At 42.1% G+C, this 12,173-nt stretch overlaps 1 protein-coding gene across 2 annotated transcripts in view; it reads right to left on the reverse strand.

The window, feature by feature from the left end:
- Positions 1–374: 374 nt before the first annotated feature.
- Positions 375–12,173, reverse strand: part of znf644b (zinc finger protein 644b) — a 45,683-nt gene continuing 33,884 nt past the window's right edge. For both annotated transcript variants that reach the window (XM_042057198.1, XM_042057196.1), the window contains exons 4-7: positions 8,789–9,448; positions 4,819–4,941; positions 4,448–4,550; positions 375–3,058 (exon numbers count right to left, since the gene is read on the reverse strand). In XM_042057198.1, coding sequence (XP_041913132.1) covers positions 2,842–3,058; positions 4,448–4,550; positions 4,819–4,941; positions 8,789–9,448 — 1,103 coding nt within the window. In that variant the 3' untranslated portion in view covers positions 375–2,841. The remainder of the gene's footprint in view (positions 3,059–4,447; positions 4,551–4,818; positions 4,942–8,788; positions 9,449–12,173) is intronic.

The raw sequence follows: 12,173 nt of genomic DNA on the forward strand, positions 1-12,173 counted from the left end.
CACTTTTCACTTCCCGTGGCTTGATGCGTCTACATGATTCTAAAGTCACTTAGTTCGTCCACACATTTTAGACATCTGACTGGCAGAAAAAAACATCAACATCCAAAAAAAGAGATGCCATACCAGCACTGTGTGTTCTATCTATTGCTCGTTTAGAAAACAATTTCATAAAGAGGCCCTGAAACCATGAGGCTGGAGAGAAAAGCTTTGAGAGACCATCAGCATCACCATTCAGAGCTCTTGTGTTCACCCATAAGCTGATGTTTATGGCTTTAGTGTCAGAAGTGGTGCTTCTAAAATAATTCAAGTGGTATTTCTAAATGCTGACAACATTTACGTAAACGTATATAAAAACATAGAACTATGCAGGTAAATGTGAATAAACCTTATGATTTTATTTTATTTCTGCAAGTGACTGCTGTATTTAATCACAGAAAGCCAAACAGATACAATGCAAATGGAGCAGTCAAAATTAATCCCCTATAGAATGGTTAGGGTTACACATGAAGGGTTACCTGTTTCCTTATAACAACTCATCTTAGACACTCTCTCTGTAGTCAGTAACTTTAAGGAAATAGGCTTGAGTGTCAATTACGTTAGGTTTGAAAAATAGACTGTACATCAGTGGTTCCCAAACTTCATGGCAGGCCTCCTTTTTGACAGTGAAAAAAAAGTGTATCAGTCCATATAGTGTCCATGTTAGAGGCATGGCAGTTGCATTCATGATTAGGCTAGCTATCACTTCTAACATTTAGGCCAAGTACATGTATGCTATGTAGGCTAACTCCTCACCAAGTAAGTTGGTTGTAAAATCAGTTATAGGCTCTGTGCAAGCACGGTCACCTGTAATTGATTGTTTAGGGTGTTTTTGGACCCTCAGCCGATGCCCCGCTTGGTATAACTCTGCCCCACCCCTGAAGAACCTGCCTTTGGGAACCAGTGCTGTACGCCTCCAAAACACTACAAGAGTATTGACTAGAGGGTTTCCATTGGTTTTCTTAGATTACACAATTAGCTACAGTTTGAACATAGCAAAACTAGTGAGCCAGCTAACATCAAATCAATTAACCTTATGTTATACCTCTGTGGGGTCCACACCGTGATGTGAACACACACAGTTGTTGAGTGCATTTAAGTGCTAAACATGGTAAAGCACTATGGAAAATTACTGTGGATCACAAGTTGACCTGGCCCAGACTAGATGATTTTTCAAGTTCTAACCAATGTGGATTGTATGAGACTCTGCATACAACAAGATTTTTGTCCTATGCTCAACCAAACAGATAACAAACATACAGATTGTACAGGCATGTATTACCAAGTTCACAAACTTCTCAGAGAAAACGTTATTTTAGATAACAGCCGATGGCAGGGACACCTGCCACTGTCTTTTGCACATGATATATATATATATATATATATATCACATACCATGTGACCACTACAGTGTTCTCTCACCGTACAGAGTTCAGGGCATAAACATGAACACATTCACAATATGAATGCATCTCTACATATCACAACACAGGGCAGTCTGGAAGGTGATCTTATTTCAGACAAGCATGAAATCAAGACAATGTTATTGTGATTGTCAAGATGGGACAAATCTAGTAACAGATCATCCCAATGATCCCCTAATGAGCAAGTCAATGTAAGATTAGTTGTTATTTGGAAACAGGTCTCTAGTATTCTCACGTTACTGTTCTTTTAAAGGAAAAGAAAAAATTTAATCTGTTCCTCTGAATACTATGTCAGCTTTTATGTATCAGCACCATAAAAATGTGATCAGCATTGAAACCAATCTTAAGAAATGAGCTTATCTTCTTTTTAAAGCAATAATATCTATTTTTCCAGTGAGAAAAAGCTTCTTTTCCGTTAAAGCAATATTTGGAAGAGTTACAGCATCAAACAACATTACATGTTACAATGTGCTTCATTAAGGTTATAAACATTCTAAATACAAGAAAACCCGGATTTGACCTTTTTCAATGTATTGCATTACAATTGAGGGTTTGAAGAGTCTATTTCACCATTGGAGGCTTGACCAAAAAAAAAAAAGAAAAACAGCTAGCCACACTTTCACAGTTCATTTGTTCAGTGAATAATATGTGTAGGATCTGTAGTGATTCCCACTGATTTTCATTTACATGTTAAAATGTAGCACAAGTACAGATTGAGGGCCTTCATCGCTGAGAAACTTGGCAATGTGAAAAGACACGAGACAGCATCTGATCAGTGTGACCGCCGTCGATGAGCCCGCTAGGCATTAGCAGGGCCCGTGTCCGTGAGGTCAGCCATATTGATCACTCTTAATTAGATGACCCCGTTCTCATTTAGGTCCGGCGAGGTCATGTGTATAACGGTCAGGGTCTTTTGACACAATTTCTGAGGTCTGTGTTGTCGCTTTTGGTTGGCTTTTGAACCTATTGGGACTTCTGCATCATGATCGGAGGGCACCTTTGAAAGCACCCAGCCCTTAACTCTCTGAGAGGTTGGCAAAGGTCGCGCCAACCTTAACCTGGTGAAAATAATCTCGTCGTAGTTATCGTGCTGAGTAAGTGGTGCTGCCTCCCACACCAACCCAAGTGAAGAGGGTGGTGTCAGGCTTCCAGAACAGTTGTCCATACCAAAACAGATGGACTGACAAGGTAGATGTGCAATACAGAAAGAAGACAAAAAATCTCTTACCTCTCTATATATCCATCTTAAGTATATATTTATATATACCTCTGATATATATATTTCATATATAATATATATCTATCTGTCCTGTAGTTATATACATGTGCAGGGTTTCTGAAGCGGGGTAGACAGTGAGGGTTTTTATGAGGGGGGGGCAGTTTAGGAGACTGTGGGGGGCACCTGAAGGGGAGTGTGCTGGTGTGGCAGGACCAGGCGCTCGGGAGGGGGTGGTGGGGGCAGCTCCTTGCAGACGGCCGTCACCTCCACCATGGCGGCGCCCGTGTGCGGGACGCTGGTATGCATGAGGTGCCGCTGGAGGTGCTTGATCCAGTCCTCCTGCACGGAGAGTGGACCCTGGAAGACCAGGTCACAAAATCTGAGAGAGGGAGAGAAAGAAAGAGATAGAGAGAGACATCAAAAATGTGTAGATCTTGTACATTCGGTTGTGTAGAAAAAGAGCACAATTGCTGCACCAGATTTGTTTACATAATATAGCTCAGAAACAGTCCAAACTAAGCCTGGTGGGGATTTAATTTACGCCTATTGACTATTCAAATGTATTCTGTATTAGAAGGATTCATTTCAGAAGGTACAAGTCAAAGTTAATTGAATAATTTAGTTAGTTGAATAATTTCAGTTTGACTTATATGAACAAATAGGCTATGTGAATATATGAACTGCCGGTTGTTTATTTTAGCAGCCAAGAATTCAATCAAACAGCCATGGCATAATTTTGACCCGCATCTGGTCTATTAGCTGCTGCCTTCAATATTTTCCACTTATATGTTGTGTAACAGGATATAAACCAATTGAACAGATGTTAAATGAACTGTCCAGAGAACCATTCAGAAAGTAATAACTGCATCGGTCATCACTGTGTTCTGAAAAACTAAAAGGCGAGGACTTTGAATTTCTAAACACAATTGTGATATGCACAGCAGCTGGCAGAATGTGGTTTATTGTTCAAATGGCCACTGGTGTGGGAGCATAATGTTTGGCACAGGACCGACTATCTCATTGCCAACAATCAAGTTATACCCTTGACCTACTACTTCAGGGGTGGTTTAATAGATGTAATTAATAGATACAAGAGCCTGTAGCAAACAGCAGGCATGCTGTAATGGCCTGATGATGAAGCCTATATACTAAATCACAACAGCAGTACTCAATGGGCTACTGTGACTATTTAAAACAGTTGTCCCTTGCAGAACAACAAAATATCACAACGGCACCCTGTTGGGTCAGCAGCACATCCCTAGGACTGGATACAGCACATTTGAGTTGGTAGCAAATGAGCGGAAACATATTTATCTTTTTATTTTCTGTTTACATGGTTTACAGGAGGCAAAGGCATGACTTGAAATGAAAACATTGATCTCTTTCAGGTTTAGAAAAAGGTGATGGCACAGCAAGATTTCTTTAAAGTCTACTCCATGGACAACCTAATTCTCAAGAGTTACATATTTCTTGCTTCCAATACCTTGCTTTTGAGCAATATATTAGTTGACAAGGCCATTCATTATTTTAACAGGAGGATGAATAGCCACCTTGTTAATGGTATTTCCACTTACCTCTTATAAAGACATGTCTTTATTTTCTACAGTGATCTCGTTGAGTAAGCTGATCAAATAATATTTTCAAAATTTGACATTCCTTCCACCATCCACTAAATAATGAATAACTCAATGAATGAACTCATTCTTCTATCCAGATACAGTATGTCCAACCCATGTGAATAAACTGACGAGGAGAGGGCGATTTGTACCTGCAGGTGAGTCTGTAGATCTCTTCTGGTGTGTGTGGCAATGAGAACATTTTCTTCTTTGGCCCTGGCCTTGATCTTGGCTTCTTCTGTTTGCAATCATAGGCTGGAAGACACAGTTGCATACAGAGTCATCCACGCAGATCCAACAAATATGAATGAAATATTATGGGAAATGACAGAAATGACAGAGAAAAATAGGAAGAGAATAACAACAGAGAAATGTACAGTTCTGCACATCAGTTATTTATACAGGTAGTATACTAGAATGATCAGATAGTGAACTGTGTCAACTAAAACAATAAAACAAAACATGGAAAATAGAAAATTATGGAATTGTAGGGTGATTGTCTTTAACAGAATGAAAAACATACTTGTCCCTTCTAACAGGGCAGCTCTCTTTCGTCGAGCATACGCTCGAAGGTGATTGGATAAGCTGACAGCACTGTGGAAGGTCGTGTTGCAGTGAATGCAAACTTTCTTCACGTCAGTCTTCCCTACAAGAAAAAAAAAAAGCATAATCAACAGAAATGTCATCGATAGGTCATCGCACTAATAATCATAAACGACAAACAAATAAATCCAGACATGCTTAAGCAGACATGGAGTACAGTAAAGACCATACCATGATGAATGGCAACTACGTCACACAGAGAAGCTGAACTGAAGGAATATTTCATCTCTAGCCAGTCTGCACGAAAACCATAATAGTTCTTAATGTATGAGCTTGCATACAGGCATGAAGATGGACAAAGGGACCGAACATACAGTCACAATGAGCTCTGCCATGTTGTTACTCACAGTGGTCATCCTCAATGGTCAAAAGAACTAACAGTCTCATGCTTTGGAGTATTTGAAAAGTATTCAACGTATATTGCACTGGTGCAGCCTGAAAAGCCAGCCCGAACTTAGCCACGCCCACAAGATTTGAGGTCTGGAAGGAAGTTCGGTCTGGACTTGGTCCATTGACAAGCCTCTATGAAAACTTGAGAATCGTGCGGACCAATCGAATTGTCCAAGCGGCGTCCGGGCGGGCTTTATACAATGAATAGGCACCGTTGCTTATCTGTCCATCATTCACATGACCTGAGCGTGCTTCAGTTGAATTTGTTTACGCAAAAAGCTTGTCGCTAGAGCATCTATACATTTATGTCGATATTGTGTCGGCTGTACAAGATACTGACAACACAATAATTTAAAAAAACGAACAGAAAAGAGTGATTATTGCATTTGTCAGAAGAAGGATGCTCTGACTGTTCTTTGCAGGATTTCACGGTAGGCTATTTTGTTGCTCTGATTGGTCAGGTCATTGGTCAGGGCATTATTCCCCTGTATCGGTTGAAACATGTCTCACAATCCCACTGCTTTGGTTCCAGACTCAAATTCTGAATAGAATTTTGAGTGTGGCTACGTCAGGCTAGCACTGGTGCACAATGGAGCCAACGTGCACAAGTGAAGCGTTTGGAGTCATCTTCAGTTCAGATTGGCTGTAGCATGTGGTTGCAGGCATGGAGATGCTGGTGTAAAACTGCTATTCCCCTCAGAGTCTCCACCTCGCCCTCCATCTGTTTTCATATCTAAGAGATCGCAGGAGGTGTTGTTGAAGGCAATGTTTATCACCACCTAATGACTCCAGGGGGCTTATTTTCACCTTGAGGCAAGAACTCGGAGACAAGTCGGGCAAGTGTGCTGCCTCCCTCTCCCTCTCGCTCTCGAAAACTTCCATTTAAAGAGTGCAGTGGGGTCGACAGTGCCAAGCTGTTTAATTACGAGCTGTTTTAGGTCATTGTGCAATACTTGTGAGATATCACCTCTTCTTGGAGAAGGGCTAAAGGACTGAGATGAAGAGAAAGCGGTAGTCTAGTCATGGAACATTCTAGTCATGGAACAATCCTACCCTGAGATCCACTCTGTCATGACAGTGTTAAAGAATGGCAGACTGTGAAAAAGTTCCAAAGACAAAGAGCAATTTTGAATGAATTCTGGAAACACATGAAGGAGAAATGTTAAAAAATGTGTAACAGGGACTTCAAAATGGCCTTTTCTAAAATTAATACCCAACACCATATACAACCTGTCACTTAGGAGCAAAAAAAAATGTTAGAAAAAGAAAGAAAGAAAAAAGTAGCTATCAGTAATGGTGTGAAATCCTCAGTGAGAACTACTGTGCTGTTTCACACCTAATCGGTAAAAACATCTGCTTCTGTACCTCACGCCCTCTTACCACGGTGACAAGCTAAAGGATATTCAAACGAGTTGTGAATTGTTCTACTGACAATAAAATGAGACAAATGAAATGTTTTGTTGGTTAATTATCGTAATGTCTTTAAAACATAACATCCAAATTTCTTCTCTGAGCCTTTCAACACTAGTGGGTATAAAGGAAAATGCTTGTCAGAAAATCTCTCAAAAAAGAAAGCATTTCTGTTTTGTCTAGAAATTAACAAGAAAGAACCGGGCTTGATGGACTGTCCAATTTAAAGTGTCACTTAAAAAAGTAGACTATTTGAAATTCCTGTCACCTTTCTCAGCACACACAATCATGTTGTTAGAATCGCAAGTGTTTCAGGAATTGAACATTTGATTAAATGGATGTGGTGGAACGAATCAATCGATGTAAAGAAATCATGCGGAAATTGAGATGGATGCTTCAAACCCTCAAACAAATAAATTAATAAATAATGATGCGACATTTTAAATCTTCATTAACATCTTTCAGCGCACGGGAGCGCAACTCTTTATTTGGACAGACATGAAACAAAAGGTGTGTACACACAGCTGACGCGCTGCACGGCTCACACATCAAAGCACCACTGTGGCTTTTCATTTCAATTTCAAACGCACTTTTGGTGACATTTATTCTCTTTGTGCACGTTACAATAATTCCACCGATGGCAAACTTTTTCCCCCCTATTCCGTTTTTTTCCAACCATTCCCTCAACCATTCCACCCACCCCCCCGCCCTTGTACCCTTACAAGTGGCTTGGTTAGCACCCGCGCCTGGAGACGTCTAGGCTTCTCTGGAAAACTTGCACAGCAGAGCCAGACACTGTGCATTCGTATTTAATGCACCTTGCTGCGATTGAAATGGTGTAATTTCAAATGAGCTCCTGTAAATAATAAAAAGCTACGGGGAGGAGGTGGAACATGCACGGAGGAGCTTATGGGACACAAGGGGAAAGAAGAGGCTCTGCCTGGGGTGGTGGACTGATCAAGCCTATAGATTGATGGGCTTAACACCATCCTTTATCTCTTCCTGTATTCATGGTCAGTCACTGCCCTGACCCTATGCACCACATGTTAAAAGGTCATGGCTAAGGGGTTGGCACATTATATGATATGACAGTTCTTAAAGATAACCTGTGATAGAATTCTCTGGGTACGGCATGATTCATGCATCACACAGTAGGCACGTAGTCGTAGCTCTTCTCCTTTGATTCCACATCAATAGGAACAAGGCCAATCATATGCTCAGCTGTCATTTACAAGAGAGATAGACTGTGTTTGCTATGACAAAGGATTGTGTTTTCACAGAGTAGAACAGATGAGTTGTCTGTCATTTTGGCACTGATTGATGTTGAAATAATGGCTCAGTTTGCATATCTGAATGAAGGATCCATTACACTTTCAATTTAATTTAGTTTGGTCTACAATATAAACATAGCAATCTTTAGCAACATAACAATGGCAACTTTCAGACATCCAAAGAAAACCAATCAATAATCATTTCAGGAGTGGTATTCCTGAGGTAGGCTTGAGTTTAAGAACAAGGGAATATTTAATTACAAAATCAATGTGTTTTTGTACAGGCTCATGAAATAAGCAAGAGGAGTGTTTTTAAATGCTTCAATGACTCAGTTTCTTAAATAAGACTGGTTTTAGGTAGTCAGGGATTTATTAAATTTTATATCTGGTCTTTAGCAGGCTAGCATTCTCAGTTAGATTTCATGACATGAAGCTGCGGTCCATCTCTTGACTCGCTAGTTTATTACCTAGTTATTAGAATGTTAGGTTGTTAGCAACTTTTTCACCTGTTTGCTTTAGCAACAAAATAAATAACATCTAGCGATCAATCTGAAGAGATTTTGGCAGCACTGTCTCCCTTGTCGTGCAACAAAATAAAATCACCTTCATTTCCCAATTTGTGAATAACGTCATAGCTTGCCTTTCTTTAGTGCTCAGCTCATGAACTCTTTGTATTAATAGAGTAAACATGGGCATATGAGAAAGAACACCCAGCTGTTAGAGCCTATAATAATGTTTGTGACATTTAACATAATCAGTATCCATAAGTCGTTGGGCCTCGCTTATCTGATCTGTTTTTCCATGGTGACCCGTCCTTACCTTGGCTCCAGCATGGGTCTGGTTTGAGGACGGCCAGCCTGGCGACGCTCTCCCTGGCTGGGCTGCTGGGCAGCGGCCGCCTAACCCCATGGACCTGCTGAGGGCCCTCCCTCATCTCCTGCTCCCGCTCCTGCTTCCTCCTTCGCAGCAGCTCCACCAGCGTGCTGGACGGGACTCCGTCCCCACCCCTGTGGTCCTCCACCCTGATCTCCTCCTCAAACTTCTTCTCCTTCTTCTTGCCCTCCACCACCACTTCCCCGGACCACAGCCTGCTCTTGGGATCTCCCTCACCATCGGCCCCAGCTGCGGCTCCTGCTCCGACCCGAGCCTTGGAGTGCTGGACCTTGACGGGGACGCCGGTCGGGGTGAGAAAGAGGCCGTCGCTGCTCGCAAACTTCTGCGAGACGAAGGGGCGCGAGTGGGAAGGCCGGCGCCCTAGCAGGGCCAGCAGGCTGCGGTGCTCCGTCTCGTCCCTGAGCAGCTCGTTGAGGATGCAGAGCGGAGAGCGGCTGCTGGAGCCGGGCCCGCCGGAGCCCAGGCCGCGGCCGATGCGCTTCAGGTGGCCGCGCACGTGGTTGGACAGGCCCGTCCTGGTGTCGAACCAGCCCCAGCATAGTGGGCACGTGTGCTCAGTCTGAGACTCAGGCTTGTCCACTGCAGCTAGAGGAGGGACACAATGAGTAGAGAGGGGTTGAAGGCAAACTTCAATGGTGATGAATGTAAGCAATGTAGAGAGAGGTAGGTAGAGAGAGAGACATCATGCCCAAGCTAATTGGAGGAAGTATTGCTGCTAGTTTAAGATGGCAGGATGGCATGTACTAAATGAACAAAACCAAGGAGGTCTATTTTGTGGGTGAAGTTGGGGGTTTTTTTTTCACCAATCTGCAAAAAAAAAATCTTACCAATAGCTATGTGTTCCTATAGGTGTCTAGTAACACCACCCAATTTATCCACAGCCAAATCCTCGGGTGAACACCTGGAGAGCCCATCAAGTTTGGGGTGCCCAGAGGGTCTGTTTTTTAGGGGTGCTGAATCTATCCCAGCCATTAGTTTGGAGTAAAAATGACTACAAGTCCATAAAAAAAATCCATAACAAGTGGTTTTATTGAACAATTACAAAACAAAAATTTTAAACCAATTATTTAAGTTAACAAACCTCATCCAACTCCCCTGCACTCCCTCACTCCTGTTATTATCTGGCTGGTTGATGTTCTGGTAAGAGTTACCATGACAGTTCCCACAAGCAGAAATACATTTGACTTCTTGCTTTTTACAGCAGCACCTGAGAGGGTCACAGTCCCCTGCACAGTTACAGCTGACAAACTTCAAAAGGTAGTCCGGGATCTGGTGTAGGGACTAGTGCATAACCGTGTTGTCCTTGTTTCCATCCATACTCAAGGGCATCCTGTGATGGACTTTGCAGCAGTAGCCAATCTCTGGTCTGGAGATACTGTATGCCCACAGAGTGCTGTACTGCAGCTCCTGTAGTCTGAGGCAGTTGCTCAGGCTTGATACTAGTTAGATAGTATCTCACAAAACTGAGTAGACCCCTTACATTTTTGTAAATATTTGGGGGCCAAGCAGAGAAGCTGCGAAGGCACCCATTGTGTTTCTACGTTTTCCTATTATTATTATTCCGTCATGGAAGTCTACGGCAGCCCATAGAACCGTCTGGTAGAAAGTTGTAAAATTTGGCACACAAACTAGGCACAGTCCCATGATTAATTTCACCAAGTTTCAAGTCGGCACCTCGAGCACTCTAGCGCCACCAACAGGCCAAAGTTGGACGTGCGTTCATGCAAGTAACTTTTGACCCGTTGGCCCGATTGTCAAATAGGAGGTATCATTGGAATCCTTAGACCAAGCAGAGTTCAACACACCCTATGACGTCATTTTCCGCCATGATGGATTTTCCGCCATATTGGATTTAATCAAAAACACCTAAAAGTTTTCACAGGTCACAAAGTTTGTCCGATTGACACCAAACTTGACACACATAATCTTCGGTCCAAGCCTCAAAAAAGTTATCCCTTTTTGTCTTCAAACCTAAAACCGTTCGCCTGTAACAGCCAATCAAAATTGGTGGCGAAGCCACCAAACAGGAAGTAAAGGGATATCTTAGCAATGCTTTCACGTATCAAAACCAAACTTGTTACATGGGCTCAGGACCCAATTAGGAGGAGGCTCAAGAAATTTGGTAAATTTTGACCACTGTGTGGCGCTATAATCACAGGAAGTAGGCTCATATCTCAGCAATGCTTACACATACAGTATCTAAACCAAACTTGGTACATGGACTTGAGACCCCATCCTGAGGATGCACAATACATTTGGAGTCTTTTGACCACTAGGGGCGCGCTATAATCACAGGAAGTAGGCTCATATCTCAGCAATGCTTTCATATATGGAAACCAAACTTCGTATATGGTCTTGGGACCCAATCGTGAGGATACACAATACATTTGGTGTACTTTGACCACTAGGGGTGTTATAATTAGGAAGACTTTCTCGTATTGACACCAAACCTGGTACGTTGATTCGTGAACACATCCTAAGGACCCACAATACATTTGGTGACATTTGACCACTAGGGGCAGTATGATTAGCATTTTCACGTATCGCAACCAAACTTAATATGTGGACTTGGGATTACATCCTGAGGATGCACAATTAATTTGGTGTGCTTTGACCACTAGGGGCGCTATATTTATTAACACTTTCACTGATTGAAACTGAACTTGGTATGTGGAGTCATGACCCCATATTAAGACTGCACAATTATTTTGGTGACCTTTGACAACTAGAGGTGTTATAATTATCAACACTTTCACCGATTTAAACCAAATTTGGTATGTGGTCTTAAGAAGTACATCTTAAGGACACACAGTAAATTCGGTGACCTTTGAATCCAGTCCAGTCCAATCCAATCCAATCAACTCCAATCCAATCTAACACAACACAGTGAAGTCCAGTGCAATCCAATCCCAACTCCTGCTCAACTGCTTAGCTGCTTGGCCCCCTCATTGCTGCTTGCAGCTATATTTTATTATATATTTTCATGGGACAACACTGAAGAGATAACACTTTGTAAAGTAGTGAGTGTACAGCTTGTATAACTGTAAATTTACTGTCCCCTCAAAATAACAACATGCAGCCATTAATGTCTAAACCACTGGCAACACAAGTGAGAGAGAGAGAGAGAGAGAGACATAGCGAGACAGAGAGACAGTATCAGTGAAGGTGTGAACTTTATTTGTATGTGTTTGTGTGGGTGGTTGTGAATGTGTTTGTGAGAAAGTCAATGTACACAAATGTGTGTGTGTGTGTGTGTGTGTGTGTGTGTGTGTGTGTGTGTGTGTGTGTGTGTGTGAAAGACTGAGAGAGA

This window comes from Alosa sapidissima, chromosome 12 (genome assembly GCF_018492685.1).
Source record: "Alosa sapidissima isolate fAloSap1 chromosome 12, fAloSap1.pri, whole genome shotgun sequence".
NCBI lineage: Eukaryota > Metazoa > Chordata > Actinopteri > Clupeiformes > Clupeidae > Alosa > Alosa sapidissima.